The 17,856-nt window shown below is 35.9% G+C and overlaps 1 protein-coding gene across 4 annotated transcripts; it reads right to left on the bottom strand.

The window, feature by feature from the left end:
• Positions 1-396: 396 nt before the first annotated feature.
• On the bottom strand, positions 397-17,424 carry LOC123315261 (2-acylglycerol O-acyltransferase 1-like). Of its 4 annotated transcripts, XM_044900892.1 has the most exons (3): positions 17,113-17,424; positions 13,898-14,744; positions 397-733 (listed from the first exon to the last, which is right to left on the bottom strand). In XM_044900892.1, exons 2-3 carry the CDS (start codon positions 14,742-14,744, stop codon positions 576-578), a joined length of 1,005 nt encoding a protein of 334 aa, XP_044756827.1. In that variant the 5' UTR covers positions 17,113-17,424; the 3' UTR covers positions 397-575. The 4 variants fall into 4 exon arrangements, with proteins under 4 accessions (XP_044756827.1, XP_044756825.1, XP_044756826.1 ...); XM_044900890.1 differs by lacking the exons at positions 13,898-14,744; positions 17,113-17,424 and adding an exon at positions 11,121-12,035; XM_044900891.1 differs by lacking the exons at positions 13,898-14,744; positions 17,113-17,424 and adding an exon at positions 1,419-2,377.
• Between the last annotated feature and the right edge of the window lie 432 nt (positions 17,425-17,856).

The raw sequence follows: 17,856 nt of genomic DNA, 5'->3' as shown, positions 1-17,856 counted from the left end.
TGAAAGATATCATCATATTTATCGTATTCATATTGCTATTTGATCTGTCAAATTTTCATTGATGAAATATCTCATTTTCCCACCAGTTTATGAAACAAACCCCAATATAAATGCAAAAGCGGAACATATTTTTTTGATAAATTTATTCCATTGTTTTATTAAACTCGAAAAATTTTGTCTACTCTTTTATGTTTCCACGTTGTCAACAATTCATTACCTCATCTCTACGTTGAAATATCTTGTTAGTGATACTGCCTCAAATATTTATCTCAATAAGAAAAGTCTCATTTCTGTATGTAAGATATATGTACCTATCATTCAATGAGCCTGTTTGGTCAATGCGTTTATGCTGATTTATCTGAATGTTATTCAAAGTTTTCCAAGGAAAAAAAGGCGTAACAAGCCTAGAAGAGTTTATAATTAAAAAACGACGTCAGTCACCAACATATTTATAGGTATATAAACTAAGAATAAAACGGATTTTATTATTCGAACATATGCAAACATGAGTATCTTGATAAAAAATAGCCTGAATATGATAACAATGACATTCATAAGAATAGTTAACAGTGAATCTATATTATTTCCAAATGAGCATTCTCATATTCTTTCAAATAGTGCTTCTTCTGACTCTCGAAGAGTTCAACTAGTTTCTTCTCGAAAAGTTGATGTAAGTTGTCGATCTGTTCTTGCGTTGGATTCTCAGTCTTCTCAACATCTATTGGCTCGCCCACTGAAAATGAAAAAGATTCAATATTTTGCGGTTTGAAGGAACCGAGAAAATCAATTTTCAATTGAGGAATAGCTACGGAAAATAGGAATATGGTTTGTTGATTTGAACCATGAACGAACAGTAAGACACGATAACAGATATCTAAGTTTATAAATGAAGAAGTACCTAATCAATAATTTATTCAACATGACCTCTATTCTAGGGCACATTCACTTACAATACTCTTCATTAAGTAGATTGTAAATTAGGAATATAAGTACTTAAATAGTTGATGTGAAAATTTCAATGTAAACGAGATCAATATTCTATATCTATAAATTAAAATGCTGAAAAAATTAAGGAAGTAATTGAAATAATTTATTCAGTTATTTTTAAGGGATGCATTTCAAACGCTTATTGGTTCATATCGACCTGTTGAATCACTCAGAAGTAGAATATCATTGATTCCTTATATGACCATGAAATGTGTATATGGAGAGAGTCAGTTTTATTTCCCACGAATCCAAGCTACTGATGTAGTAACAAGTTGCAATCCAATTCTTCCTTGATATTCCATTACCGATCTGTTTTTTCCAGTTTTCAGATCCTCTTGAGGGTTCACTACATTGAAAGGTAATTTATGGCTTTTTGCCTGTCCGAATTCAAACGAGTCTACCAAAAAAGACATCCTTCATAGATTACTCACCGACAACAGTAATTGGACGTCTATGAGGTAAAATGCCAAAAGAGTATTGAAACACACCTCTACCCTTTACTATAATGAACGCACACCCTGTCACCCTTTTGAAAAATCTTTGAAATTTCCACATGAATGTGCCTCCCTTGAACTTGTATTGGCCAAATATTTCATTTTCACCGAAACCATACACTGGAACTAATGGACATCCGTTTCTCAAAGCTATCTTGATAAAACCTTTCCTCTTCTTCAGCACAATTTTATGGACCCCAGCTTCGCAGTAGAATGATTCTTCAGCACCCCCTACCACCAAACAAGAGATATTTCCACCTCCACTCTTTCCCACAATATAATCAATGCATTCCCTCGAAGATGGCAGACCACCGATACCAAATACCAATTCTCTTATGAATGGCAGGGAAAAGGTGAAGGATAACGTGTGACCGTAGATTGCATGATTTGGGAAACACTTATCGACACCAGCATGTTCTGACCCGAAGGCCATTGTGGCACCATGGGAAAGGAGTCCATGGGGAAAGTAGCAGAAGAGATAATTTCGACTGGCATCTAAATCCCCCTCGAATCCCTTGATCAGTTCAACTGGAAAGTAATTTTTCACGTATTTCCACCATGTCCATCTTCTTATCCACTTTGATCTTCTGTTGGATCCTTTGCGAGGATCTGTATCGATGAAGAAGCACCACATCAAGTACAGAGAACACAGCCACCATAGCTTCGTGTGAAAAATGAAGTAGTAAACCAATCCGTAAGATATGAAACAACCGAACACGTGAGATACTATTAATGCTGTCATAGCTAATGTCTGTAGTCTCCTTTGCAGAGGAACGTTTAAAGGTGCGAATTTTATGTTGAGGAGTTTCATCTGAAAGCAGAAACAAAATGTTGGACATTCATTCGCCTAATTCGGTCTGTATCCCTATCATTCAAAGGATATCAAAGAACGTTTAAACAAAAATGAAACACCTCATAATAATGCAAACTTACCTTCTATTTTTAATATTTAAACGTTGTTTAAAGACACGGTATACACCAAAATGTTCATCGGAATTATGTAAACATTGTCGCTGGATCTGATTAAAATTAATGAATATATTGAAATACGCCTGAATCTCAGTTATAAGACAAAAAATACCCATTATATTCATCAATGCCTATTTTTTTTTCTTCACTCTCACGGCATCGAAAATATTTGTTTACCCAACAATTCGGAACATTCAATTCACATCCACGATTCAGATTATAAAATTTTTTTCAACTATGAGTTACAATAGTCATCTGTCTTGTGTGAATTTGAAAATTGTCAATTATTCTTTCAGTTTCTAAACAATGAGGTGAATTGAAAAAAGTATGAGAACAGAATGCTTGTTCATTAGTGAGATATTTTAAAATATTTACTTCAGTTTGATTAGCATACTCAGTATACCTCGAAGAAATATTAATAAAAATAATAACAATCGCTGTTTTGATATATTTCGACCAAAGCTTATTCATTTTCAGTTGTTACTTAAGCTTCGGACATCCAGAATATAATTGTTTTGTAGATTTATGGCCTCAAAATATTCATTTACTGATTACCAATTGCTATATTTCCAATCTGTAAGAAGAAGTGGCCTGTTGTTCAAAATTTCATGAATTTAGCTGTATAGGTATGGCATAAATAACTACGACAATGTGAGAGCGGTTTTGAAAATAAGCTCAACCTAGCTTCATTCCATTATTCGCAACAACAACTTCAATAAATCAACTTTAGACTTTAGCTTTCAATGCTCACACCTTTTCACATACCATCAAATGAAAAAATTTATCCTTTGAAGAGAGTTTGACTCACCAACAACATTTACTGGACGCCTGTGGGGTAAAACTCCGAATGAGTATTGTAAGAATCCTCTACCCTTCACGAAAATCAAGGCCACAGTAGTCAATTTCTTGAATGCTCTTTGAATCTTCTTAATGAAGGAACCTTCACTGAACACAAATTGTTCGTATACTTCGTTTTCGCCAAAACCATACGTTGGAACCAAAGAGCACCCATTGTGCAGGGCTATCTTTATGAAGCCTTTTCTGTTTTTCAGTATAATTTTGTGAACTCCTGGATTGAAATGAAAACCTTCCTCAGCTCCTCCCACCACCAAGCAAGAAATATTTCCGCCCCCCGGTTTTCCCATTGCAAAATTGAGACATTTTCTAGATGCTGGCAGGGCGCCGGCGCAGATAATTAATTCCCTGTAGAATGGCAACATGAAACAAACCTCTAATGTGTGTACATAAATGGTATGATGAGGAAAATATTTATTTGTTTCCTTTTTATTCAATGCAATTCCCAATGAACAACCCACACATGTTAATCCATGTGGATAATAAACGAAAAGATAGTTCTTACTGGCGTCCAGATCCTCAGGAAAAGTTTTGAAAAGTTTTATCGGGAAGTAATCTTTACAATAACGCCACAATTCAGAATTCATGACCGTTTTGGATCTTCTTCCTGAACTTCTGCAGTAATCAGTATCGATGAAAATACACCAAATTAGGTAAATAATGGTCAGCCACCATAGTTTGGTCTGGAGGATGAAATACACGATTGGTAGCGACAGGAATGGAAAGATTAAATGCAGAAACATATAACATGCTACTGCTAACGTTTGTAATCTCCTCTCTAGGGGAATAAACCAGGGTGCAAATTCAATGTTGAAGATTTTCATCTGAAAGAAGACATCATGTCTCAATTTTTGGACGGTGATATTAAGAGAAAATAATCGATAAGAGATGTTTGTTAGTCAGAGAATGGAGAAATTTTGCTTTAGTTTTTGTGTATGTATAATATATGAATATGTCTAATAACATGAGAGTTGATTAAAAATTCATAAGAAAGAAAGTATCACTCACTTTTTTTCTCCTTAATTTGCCTAGAGACGATTTTAGAGAATCTATAAGTCACTATTCGATTCAATTCCTAAGCTAAGAATTATGTCCGTTTTTTCCTTTCATCATAAAAAATTATTTAATCTAGGGTTTCAAACTTTCTGAGCATTCTTTCACAAATTTCAATTTTTATAAAATTTGAATTCAGAAAGCTTGCCAGTTCATAAAACGAAAATTTTACGATTAAATATAAAAAATCTTGTGAAACATGATGAGTAATTACATTGTTCTGTAATGGGAATATTACGAACAATCAAATAGACAGTTTTCGGTTTTGATGGAGATGAAGTGCTTGTCCAACAGGTTATAGTCAATCACCGCTACTTTTAGGTCGAATTTTTTCAACAACGAAGTGAAAAAATGCACATTTAAAAGTTTTTTGAAACAGCAGGCGTGAGTTTATCTAAGTTTTTCTACCATAACTTGTTTAACTTAAAATGACATTTTTCTAATGGCGTAGCAGAAAATAAGTTTTGTATACATTTCATTTGATATCTTAGTCCTACTTCGAAAGCATTGAATAAATCCATAATCAAGTCTTCATCTTTGAAGCAACGTAACTCTTCAACGAAGCATTTCCGGAGATACTTCCATGGAAACTTCTCGTCTCATTTTGAGGTTCTGAACCTAGATCCAAATTTATTCCCATCGATCTTGGACCGTGGTGATGTTAGCTCCCGGCCGGCCAGCTCCAAAACGACTATTCCACCACGGTCAATGCCGTATCTACCGTATCGATGCTGCAATCGATTAATTTTTTCCCCCATTAGAATAGGCTGCTGAAGCGAATGATTAAATATATGCAGAGAAGGATGAACTGATTTCAAATTACGTTTTTCTCTTCTTCTATTCGCAATATTCGAACTCCAAGGATCAAAATAATCCATTATACTATCTATAACGAAGCGCATGTTTCTCTGTCAGTTTGAAATGGCCGGCCAAGAAAATTGATATGAAGGGTGTATAAAGAAATGTTTCTGATGTACTAGGAAAAATTTTCGTTTCATTCTGACACTTCTAGACCCCCAGCTCCAAGAATCGAAACGAACCTATATTCTGTCTATCACGGAGCGGATGTTCCCCATTTTTTTTCTATAGTTTAAAATGGCCGGCCAAGAAAATTGATATAAAGGGTGTATAGAGGAATGTTTCAGATGTACTAGGAAAAAGTTTCGTTTCATTCTGACACTTCTAGACCCCCAGCTCCAAGAATCGAAACGAACCTATATTCTGTCTATCACGGAGCGGATGTTCCCCATTTTTTTTCTATAGTTTAAAATGGCCGGCCAAGAAAATTGATATAGAGGGTGTATAGAGGAATGTTTCAGATGTACTAGGAAAAATTTTCGTTTCATTCTGACATTTTTAGACCCCCAGCTCCAAGAATCGAAACGAACCTATATTCTGTCTATCACGGAGCGGATGTTCCCCATTTTTTTCGATCCTTTAAAATGGCCGGCCAAGGAAATTGATATGAAGGGTGTATAGAGGAATGTTTCAGATGTACTAGGAAAAATTTTCGTTTCATTCTGACATTTCTAGACCCCCAGCTCCAAGAATCGAAACGAACCTATATTCTGTCTATCACGGAGCGGATGTTCCCCATTTTTTTTCTATAGTTTAAAATGGCCGGCCAAGAAAATTGATATAAAGGGTGTATAGAGGAATGTTTCAGATGTACTAGGAAAAAGTTTCGTTTCATTCTGACACTTCTAGACCCCCAGCTCCAAGAATCGAAACGAACCTATATTCTGTCCATCACGGAGCGGATGTTCCCCATTTTTTTTCTATAGTTTAAAATGGCCGGCCAAGAAAATTGATATAAAGGGTGTATAGAGGAATGTTTCAGATGTACTAGGAAAAAGTTTCGTTTCATTCTGACACTTCTAGACCCCCAGCTCCAAGAATCGAAACGAACCTATATTCTGTCCATCACGGAGCGGATGTTCCCCATTTTTTTTCTATAGTTTAAAATGGCCGGCCAAGGAAATTGATATGAAGGGTGTATAGAGGAATGTTTCAGATGTACTAGGAAAAAGTTTCGTTTCATTCTGACACTTCTAGACCCCCAGCTCCAAGAATCGAAACGAACCTATATTCTGTCTATCACGGAGCGGATGTTCCCCATTTTTTTTCTATAGTTTAAAATGGCCGGCCAAGAAAATTGATATAAAGGGTGTATAGAGGAATGTTTCAGATGTACTAGGAAAAAGTTTCGTTTCATTCTGACACTTCTAGACCCCCAGCTCCAAGAATCGAAACGAACCTATATTCTGTCTATCACGGAGCGGATGTTCCCCATTTTTTTTCTATAGTTTAAAATGGCCGGCCAAGAAAATTGATATAGAGGGTGTATAGAGGAATGTTTCAGATGTTCTAGGAAAAATTTTCGTTTCATTCTGACATTTTTAGACCCCCAGCTCCAAGAATCGAAACGAACCTATATTCTGTCTATCACGGAGCGGATGTTCCCCATTTTTTTCGATCCTTTAAAATGGCCGGCCAAGGAAATTGATATGAAGGGTGTATAGAGGAATGTTTCAGATGTACTAGGAAAAATTTTCGTTTCATTCTGACACTTCTAGACCCCCAGCTTCAAGAATCGAAACGAACCTATATTCTGTCTATCACGGAGCGGATGTTCCCCATTTTTTTTCTATAGTTTAAAATGGCCGGCCAAGAAAATTGATATAGAGGGTGTATAGAGGAATGTTTAAGATGTACTAGGAAAAATTTTCGTTTCATTCTGACATTTCTAGACCCCCAGCTCCAAGAATCGAAACGAACCTATATTCTGTCTATCACGGAGCGGATGTTCCCCATTTTTTTTCTATAGTTTAAAATGGGCGGCCAAGAAAATTGATATGAAGGGTGTATAAAGAAATGTTTCTGATGTACTAGGAAAAATTTTCGTTTCATTCTGACACTTCTAGACCCCCAGCTCCAAGAATCGAAACGAACCTATATTCTGTCTATCACGGAGCGGATGTTCCCCATTTTTTTTCTATAGTTTAAAATGGGCGGCCAAGAAAATTGATATGAAGGGTGTATAAAGAAATGTTTCTGATGTACTAGGAAAAATTTTCGTTTCATTCTGACACTTCTAGACCCCCAGCTCCAAGAATCGAAACGAACCCATATTCTGTCTATCACGGAGCGGATGTTCCCCATTTTTTTTCTATAGTTTAAAATGGCCGGCCAAGAAAATTGATATAAAGGGTGTATAGAGGAATGTTTCAGATGTACTAGGAAAAAGTTTCGTTTCATTCTGACACTTCTAGACCCCCAGCTCCAAGAATCGAAACGAACCTATATTCTGTCTATCACGGAGCGGATGTTCCCCATTTTTTTTCTATAGTTTAAAATGGCCGGCCAAGAAAATTGATATAGAGGGTGTATAGAGGAATGTTTAAGATGTACTAGGAAAAATTTTCGTTTCATTCTGACATTTCTAGACCCCCAGCTCCAAGAATCGAAACGAACCTATATTCTGTCTATCACGGAGCGGATGTTCCCCATTTTTTTTCTATAGTTTAAAATGGCCGGCCAAGAAAATTGATATGAAGGGTGTATAGAGGAATGTTTCAGATGTACTAGGAAAAATTTTCGTTTCATTCTGACACTTCTAGACCCCCAGCTCCAAGAATCGAAACGAACCTATATTCTGTCTATCACGGAGCGGATGTTCCCCATTTTTTTTCTATAGTTTAAAATGGCCGGCCAAGGAAATTGATATGAAGGGTGTATAGAGGAATGTTTCAGATGTACTAGGAAAAATTTTCGTTTCATTCTGACATTTCTAGACCCCCAGCTCCAAGAATCGAAACGAACCCATATTCTGTCTATCACGGAGCGGATGTTCCCCATTTTTTTTCTATAGTTTAAAATGGCCGGCCAAGAAAATTGATATAGAGGGTGTATAGAGGAATGCTTCAGATGTACTAGGAAAAATTTTCGTTTCATTCTGACATTTCTAGACCCCCAGCTCCAAGAATCGAAACGAACCTATATTCTGTCTATCACGGAGCGGATGTTCCCCATTTTTTTTCTATAGTTTAAAATGACCGGCCAAGAAAATTGATGTAAAGGTTGTATAGAGGAATGTTACAGATGTACTAGGAAAAATTTTCGTTTCATTCTGACACTTCTAGACCCCCAGCTCCAAGAATCGAAACGAACCTATATTCTGTCTATCACGGAGCGGATGTTCCCCATTTTTTTTCGATCCTTTAAAATGGCCGGCCAAGGAAATTGATATGAAGGGTGTATAGAGGAATGTTTCAGATGTACTAGGAAAAATTTTCGTTTCATTCTGACACTTCTAGACCCCCAGCTCCAAGAATCGAAACGAACCTATATTCTGTCCATCACGGAGCGGATGTTCCCCATTTTTTTTCTATAGTTTAAAATGGCCGGCCAAGAAAATTGATATAGAGGGTGTATAAAGAAATGTTTCTGATGTACTAGGAAAAATTTTCGTTTCATTCTGACATTTCTAGACCCCCAGCTCCAAGAATCGAAACGAACCTATATTCTGTCTATCACGGAGCGGATGTTCCCCATTTTTTTTCTATAGTTTAAAATGACCGGCCAAGAAAATTGATGTAAAGGTTGTATAGAGGAATGTTACAGATGTACTAGGAAAAACTTTCGTTTCATTCTGACACTTCTAGACCCCCAGCTCCAAGAATCGCAACGAACCTATATTCTGTCTATCACGGAGCGGATGTTCCCCATTTTTTTTCTATAGTTTAAAATGGCCGGCCAAGAAAATTGATATAGAGGGTGTATAAAGAAATGTTTCTGATGTACTAGGAAAAATTTTCGTTTCATTCTGACACTTCTAGACCCCCAGCTCCAAGAATCGAAACGAACCTATATTCTGTCTATCACGGAGCGGATGTTCCCCATTTTTTTTCGATCCTTTAAAATGGCCGGCCAAGGAAATTGATATGAAGGGTGTATAGAGGAATGTTTCAGATGTACTAGGAAAAATTTTCGTTTCATTCTGACATTTCTAGACCCCCAGCTCCAAGAATCGAAACGAACCCATATTCTGTCTATCACGGAGCGGATGTTCCCCATTTTTTTTCTATAGTTTAAAATGGCCGGCCAAGAAAATTGATATAGAGGGTGTATAGAGGAATGCTTCAGATGTACTAGGAAAAATTTTCGTTTCATTCTGACATTTCTAGACCCCCAGCTCCAAGAATCGAAACGAACCTATATTCTGTCTATCATGGAGCGGATGTTCCCCATTTTTTTTCTATAGTTTAAAATGGCCGGCCAAGAAAATTGATATAGAGGGTGTATAGAGGAATGCTTCAGATGTACTAGGAAAAATTTTCGTTTCATTCTGACATTTCTAGACCCCCAGCTCCAAGAATCGAAACGAACCTATATTCTGTCTATCACGGAGCGGATGTTCCCCATTTTTTTTCTATAGTTTAAAATGACCGGCCAAGAAAATTGATGTAAAGGTTGTATAGAGGAATGTTACAGATGTACTAGGAAAAATTTTCGTTTCATTCTGACACTTCTAGACCCCCAGCTCCAAGAATCGCAACGAACCTATATTCTGTCTATCACGGAGCGGATGTTCCCCATTTTTTTTCTATAGTTTAAAATGGCCGGCCAGGAAAATTGATATAGAGGGTGTATAAAGAAATGTTTCTGATGTACTAGGAAAAATTTTCGTTTCATTCTGACACTTCTAGACCCCCAGCTCCAAGAATCGAAACGAACCTATATTCTGTCTATCACGGAGCGGATGTTCCCCCTTTTTTTTCGATCCTTTAAAATGGCCGGCCAAGAAAATTGATATGAAGGGTGTATAAAGAAATGTTTCTGATGTGTCAGAATGAAACGAAAATTTTTCCTAGTACATCTGAAACATTCCTCTATACAATCTTTACATCAATTTTCTTGGCCGGTCATTTTAAACTATAGAAAAAAAATGGGGAACATCCGCTCCGTGATAGACAGAATATAGGTTCGTTTCGATTCTTGGAGCTGGGGGTCTAGAAGTGTCAGAATGAAACGAAAATTTTTCCTAGTACATCTGAAACATTCCTCTATACAACTTTCTCATCAATTTTTTTGGCCGGCCATTTTAAACTATAGAAAAAAAATGGGGAACATCCGCTCCGTGATAGACAGAATATACGTTCGTTTCGATTCTTGGAGCTGGGGGTCTAGAAGTGTCAGAATGAAACGAAAATTTTTCCTAGTACATCTGAAACATTCCTCTATACAACATTTACATCAATTTTCTTGGCCGGCCATTTCAAACTGACAGAGAAACATGCGCTTCGTTATAGACAGTATAATGGATTATTTTGATCCTTGGAGTTCGAATATTGCGAATAGAAGAAGAGAAAAACGTAATTTGAAATCAGTTCATCCTTCTCTGCATATATTCAATCATTCGCTTCAGCAGCCTATTCTAAATGGGGGAAAAAATTAATCGATTGCAGCATCGATACGGTAGATACGGCATTGACCGTGGTGGAATAGTCGTTTTGGAGCTGGCCGGCCGGGAGCTAACATCACCACGGTGATCTTGGGACACCCTTTATATACCGAGATAAAAGGTTCAAATTTCAGCAGCCAAAAACGTATTGAGCTCAACCAATATCATATGTCAATGTAAGTATCCGATGACACTAACATACATGAAAATAAGATGTCAAAATGAATAAAATCCGAACTCTTTTCAAACGAAAAACAGATCTCTGATTTGAAGTGAAAATATGGATTTGTGGAACTCACCAACTACGGTAACTGGTTTTCTCTGCGGAAGAATACCAAAGGAACATTGAAACAAACCACGGCCTCTAACCAAAACGATAGTAAAACCAGTCACTTTTTTAACACCATTTCGAAATCTGTCCAAGAGTGAGTTTTCCTCAATTTCCCACTGAGAATATAGGTCCGTCTCTCCGAAACAATAAACAGGAACTAACGGAGATCCAGTCTTCAACGCTATTCTAACGAAACCTTTTCTTTTCCTGAGAACTAATTTGTTGAGTCCAGGTTTACAAAAATACGCCTCCACTGCACCTCCAACTGTTATTCCAGAAACGTTTCCTCCTTCGGGTCTGCTTTGAATGTAACTGATGGATTTTTCGGTCACTGGCACACCACCCAACCACAGAACCACTTCTCTCAAGAACGGCATCTTGAAGAACAGAGATATGGTGTGGGCGTATGGTGTGTGATGCGGAAAAAGCTTGTTGAAATCGGTAGCATCTGTAGCCAGCGTTATAAAACTACCAGTCGCCAACAGTCCGTGCGGAAAATAACTGAAGATATAGTTACGCTTAGCATCCAGATAACAAGAAGAAAGTTTAATCATCTTAATCGGAAAATAATTTTTGGCGTAGTACCAGCAGATCAAGCTGCGAAACCACTCTGATCGTCTACCTCCTCTTTCAGGTGTTCCCTTATCGATGGTAAGGTACCAGGCGAAATATAGAAGACAAATCCACCGTAGTTTCGTGAATACCAAAATGTAATAGGATGCGATTGGTACAATGAAGAAACCAACAACTTGTATCATCAGTATCAACATTAAACCCAACGTTTGAAGCGTCCTTTCTATTGATAGGTTAAGGGTAGCGAATTTAATACTTGGAATTTTCATCTGCAAAATCAAAAACAAAAAGACGAATGAAACAATTTGTTCGTGAAAACACTTCCCAAGGAACTTACACTAACAATTTGGAAATATGTTCCACACTAGATCACGACAATGTTGTGGCCCATGCAATATAAGAATTGGGAATAAATATAATTTATCTAGAAAAATTTGAATAATGACGATCAACACATTCTGCGATAATAATAAATGACTCTATTCTCCTATAGATGTTGAAAAATTAATGGTAATTAATACGTCTCAACATTCTAATTAGCCGAAAGTACAATGTTTGCTGCTGATTTTGGTTCTGTTTGAAGCAGGAAGAACCTGAAGAAATCAATACTCAATATTGCACATACTACCAAGTTCAAACGAAAATAGAACTTTTGACCTATACCGAATTTTTAGAAAAAACAACTTTCGAAACAAAGTCACGATAACGGAAATATTCTCGTAAATTTGTTTTGGGAATTAAGTTCAAGATAGATTGAACCAAAACAGTTCCAGCCTAATTTCCTGAACTTATGGGAATCAACTAGGTTTTTCGGTGCATAAGTACATTTTAGTCTAGAGTTACTCAAGAATAGTTGTAGAGTGTCAGTGTTTCATAGCACACAAGTTGGACTTGTGTTATTGTAGAATCACTCGAGATAAACTCAGATTTAGGAGTATTCCCAATCGGAATTGGATTCTGGGGTCTCTGGCATAGCCTTCCAATTATCGAGTATTTCAAGTGAAGCACCAAGTAGCAGTAAAACTTCGTAGTTATCCGTTTTGATACTGCGTAGCTCTGCTATTAGTTCCAATGGACTCATACTGAAATTTACTAAAATTTGATATTTTATCATTCATATCATCCCAAAATTGTATCCAACCCTCGAAGGAAAATTATCTTGCTAATAGGTAAGTACAGTTTTACAGTAATAATTCAGAAAGAAACTTATTTTCACGTGATACTCCCACCTAACCATTTTGAAGAGGAACAAAGTTACCTCATTTTGGCAAATCCGGTTCTGTACTCTGGAGTTTTGGCTCTATCATCATAGGATACAGGACTGGCATACCCATACGTGGCGCTCCAGTACTGCGTAATGTGATCAAAAAATCCTACATGTCTCATCTATTGCCTTACCAACAAGTAGTAGATATAAACAATTAATCGACTCAGCGATTCCAGAAATATTCCTCCAGGTTTTTATATTTAGTACAGTATCATATTGACCTTGATTGTTAGTAAAAACATCAATGCATTCTAATTGAAGGAATCAATTCAATATCTCCATATCGAGAACTATAGGCAATATATGAAAAAATCACTGGACAAAAGTCATCTCTTCTTAACACAATATAGTTTTCTGGGTGCATTATGTGAATCCTCAATGATGCAGAAGGATGATTTTATTATGTTCGAAATTATTTCAGTTTCAGTCTTGAATGAATAAAAAATTTAAAAACAAATGTGAAACGCAGAAAAAAGAAGTGTCCTGGAATTACTCCTTCAGAGCATAAGATCTCCAGAACTAGCGCCACATATGATTCCTCTGAGGTTAGGTACTTGAGAGAAAATATTTATCAACATGAAGAATGGGGAAACATAATATTTTCTGCACGTTGTGATCATTTTGAAATGACGAATCCTGCACTTCTCGAAATAATTTGAGTGAGAGGGTCATTTTCGAGTTTGCAATCAAAATCTTAGGTATCATCATCATATAAAATGAATAAGTATATTCCACATCGACACTTTCGAACTGAATCATGAATTTCGTATTCAATTCCAATTTTCTGACCTTCATTTTCTAAGGTATAAAGTCCATATTATTCTCTTTCGTAGAGGACTTTCATCTCCACGGAAATTGTGATATAATTCGATGAAAAATGCAAAATGAAATGGAAGTCAACTTACCAACAAACGTCATTGGTTTCCTCTTCGGAACCAGGCCAAGTAGATCCTTACGTCCAAGTGGATAAATCAGACAAAACCCTAATTTCTTCCTCACTAACTCCCGGAACTTCTGGAATATCGAGTTTTCGTCGAATTCCAATTGAGAGAATATTTCGTTTTCACCAAAAGTATATACAGGAACGAGAGGTGAGCCTTGGGTTAAGGCTATCTTGATGAATCCCTTCCTTTTCTTCAAAACAATTTTGTGGATACCAGGATTGCAATAGTAGGCCTCTTGAGCGCCTCCGACAACTAGTGTTGATATGTTGCCTCCATCTTTCTTGCTCAGATTATACTCCAGAGCTTTTTTAGATGCATCCAATCCTCCTACCCTAAGTCCTAACTCCCTCACCACAGGTAATTTGTAAAAGGCGGAAATGGTGTGCATATAAGACTTATGGTGTGGGAAAAGTTTCGTGAATTCTGTTACATTCGTAGCTACCGATAAGTAGGTACTGGCAGCCAGTAGGCCATGAGGGTAAACACAGAACAAATAGTTGCGTTTAGGATCTAATTCACCCCAAGGCAGCTTCACAACCTTCAGGGGATAATAGTCTCTGGCATAGGCCCACCAGGACCAAGATCTAACCCATTCTGATCTTCGACTTCCTGTTACGGATGCGTCCTTATCAAATATTAAATACCAAGTGATGTACAGCACGCAAATCCACCAGTATTTGGTCGAAAATATCATATAGTAGCTTAACGCAGGTATAAACAAGAAAAAAATCACTTGCGTTGTCACCATGGCCGCAACTGCCAAAGTCTGCAGGACTCTCTCAAAAATGCTATCTTTGGAGGACGCCATCTGCAATCGTTAAAATATATTTTTAGTCCTATCAGTTCACTTACGCCCAGTTGCAGGAAAGTCTGTTAAAATTTAACACTCCATCAAAATGTTAATACTCCATTATTCTCTTCGAAAATTACACTTTTAAAATTTCATGAGGCATCAAATCTTGATGGACTTTCCTGCAACTGGGTTCTTAAGTTCTTAATTAATTAATTATTTTTTCTATAATAATATTATTCTATTCATTATTTGATACTTTGGATTTTTGTATTAAGATATCCAACTATTGTGTAATACTTCCACTGAAGGATGTTAATCTGTTGACGATTTTTTATGAATATTTTCGCAGTTCTATTTCGTAAGGCACGTGAATAAAAGATGAAGTAGGCGGTAGTTGAAGATTGAAGTATATGGATGGATCAGTGTCATATGATGAAATTCAAAAATAGAAAAAAATTCGGTACATTTCGTTACTGAAATTCGGATTTGTAAGTCTATCAGAACAAGGAGAAGCTTAGATATCATGATTACTTTTTCATTTCAGTTACTGCCGTATATCAATCAATATTTTTGGTTATGGTTATTTATAAGTTTCAAAGATTTCAGGAATGGAGAGATATTACAACATTTAAGATGAAAATATAAGTTTTTACCCTGAAATTCCTCCCAAAATCTGAGAACACTTTTTTGGGTAAATAGCCACTAGGTACTGCTGTAGAATTGTCACTTAATGTGATATGTATATCCAGTTTGAAAAAAGATACTTTCTATGTGTAATGAAAATCCAATTATACGACATTAGAAAGGAATCAGAGAACTGAACACTTAAATTTACGATATTTGTTCACACGTGAAAATCTAGACATATTTTCGTAGGTAGGTACCTACTACAAAAAAGATATATCAAAAAAATATTTGAAATTTGAAACCATAATGCCGTAATCAATGAAAATTGAGCTCTCAACCAGACATACCTATATACAAGTTAAGAATTCTGAAAAACACCTATATCCTATTGGTTTTTGAAGATGTACAAGAGGAAAAAAATTTATTAACAGTTTCATGATGGAAAGTAACGATAAAAAAATAGAAAGAAAACACAGAACCTAGGCATAATTGTGGATCAGCCTGAGTTGAGAATGTTTTCAGAAGAACAAATTACTATATAAATTCAAAACATATTGTGTAATCACACGCCCTTTATAGGTATAAATGGAGGTCAAAAATCGGTATGCATCAAAAGCAATATTCTTGTATATCCTCCCAAACGAAATTATTTATTTAAATGTTTCATGCCCAAAATGGAAACTCAATTCTTCAAGAAATTTTTTGTTTCAGTAATGATAATGCTCTAAAAGTATATCAGTATAAATACCTACTCACCGTGTATGCCAATGAATGAAAATACTTTGTTACATATGAACCTAAAAGAGGTCTTGGGCAAAATATATAAATAATCATTTGAATATTGTCGCATTGCATTGAAAAAATATTCTCAGAATTCACTAGTTACGTGAGAAATTTGAACAATCAAAATTGAACAAATAAATAGTTTTTGTCTTCAACTTCAAGGGAAAATTTCCATCTGCAATTTGAATAGCATAAAAGTTCCATAATTCGTCAAGCAGTTAGCTTGGTGGTCTAAAATTTAGAATCTAGGTAGCGGAAGAAGGAGTGAAACTGCAGGAAGAAGTGAGATCAAACCCGATCACAGGAATACCCGCCATAGAGGTTTATTGTCAAAATGATATTAAAATTACCTACATTTTTATTTGGAATTCTTCAAGGTGTTAAATGATATAAAATATGTATATCTTTACAAAAAAACACCTCATATTTTTCTGGATTTTTTTCAAGGTCATCGTCGATCTAAATGTTATACATCATATTCTAAAAAAGCAACTCAGTAATAAAAATCTCGATATTTCATCGACCTCGGTACAACCGTTCGGTCTTGACGAATTTTTAACCCCTTATTCGTTATTTCTTATTCAGGACTTTTCGAAAGACAGTGGTCATGGTCCTTGGTCCCCATGCGGCCGCCCTTGTCATATCCTTTAGCTCTGGATATCAACGTCAGCTTATTTTTATATTACTTACAATCATGAATGATATATATTGTTCATTTTCATACGGTTTTATCACTATACCTAGTGTTATAATTTTTGGTAGGGTTGGTCTGATCACTATTTCTCATCTATTTCAGCTGAGAGCTTGAATCAAGATTTTCAATATTTATACCTATGATATGTATTTAGCTATATGTACATATATGCATTTTTATATAGGTATATACTAGGTACCTTGTTTAGTTTTTAGAGATACACAATAGCCGGATATTAAGCTCATAAAATACTGTAAGTACTGTCCTGTTCATGCTTACCTTGACATAATGTAAATTACACGTATACGTATTAGAGAAAGCCTGATTTTAGAATAAACTTCGTAATGTATCACAGGATATAATGGCTTAAAACCGGGCTGTTCTTCACAAATAGTAAATATTATTTTTCATAAATGAAAACTGTGACATGGTATCACTTATAAAATACGGCACATGGCACATATATAACGATCGACATCACACCAGAGTGGATTTGCGTTCAATAGCGGACTAAACTAAACAGTTAGAAGACCAGAGTTGAAAGGATAATCATTATCATTCTCACTGGAAAGATAGCGTTTAATAAATTTTATCTGAAAAAAGAACATCAATTCAAATATAAAAAGTTAAATCGATATTTATCCGAGCTGACATGATTATGGTAGTGCAGACTGATCTGGATTTCATTTCAAACCAGGATGCACGCAGGGCCGGACTTCAATAAGTATCCGGAAATGTTGAATGAATTTGACTGATATCAGCTAGATTATGGATAGGTAGGTATCCATATTCCATTATTGTGGTGATAAACAAAATTATATCTACATATTATATAAGTTATAAAAGATAAAAATCAATTTTACTCATTGATTGATTAAATAGTTTATTTTCCTAACAAGTGTAGAAAGCGATACTTTTTCGCAAGAGACGGCAGCAAGCTGTCGAGTGCAGAAAAGGCACTTTCCGCATGAATTAGGGACAATATTTTTTCCTACTAGCGTAAATGAAACACTTTTACGGAGA

The sequence above is a fragment of the Coccinella septempunctata genome, chromosome 6 (genome assembly GCF_907165205.1).
Source record: "Coccinella septempunctata chromosome 6, icCocSept1.1, whole genome shotgun sequence".
NCBI classification, from domain to species: domain Eukaryota; kingdom Metazoa; phylum Arthropoda; class Insecta; order Coleoptera; family Coccinellidae; genus Coccinella; species Coccinella septempunctata.
This window is presented reverse-complemented; position numbering and strand designations above follow the sequence as displayed.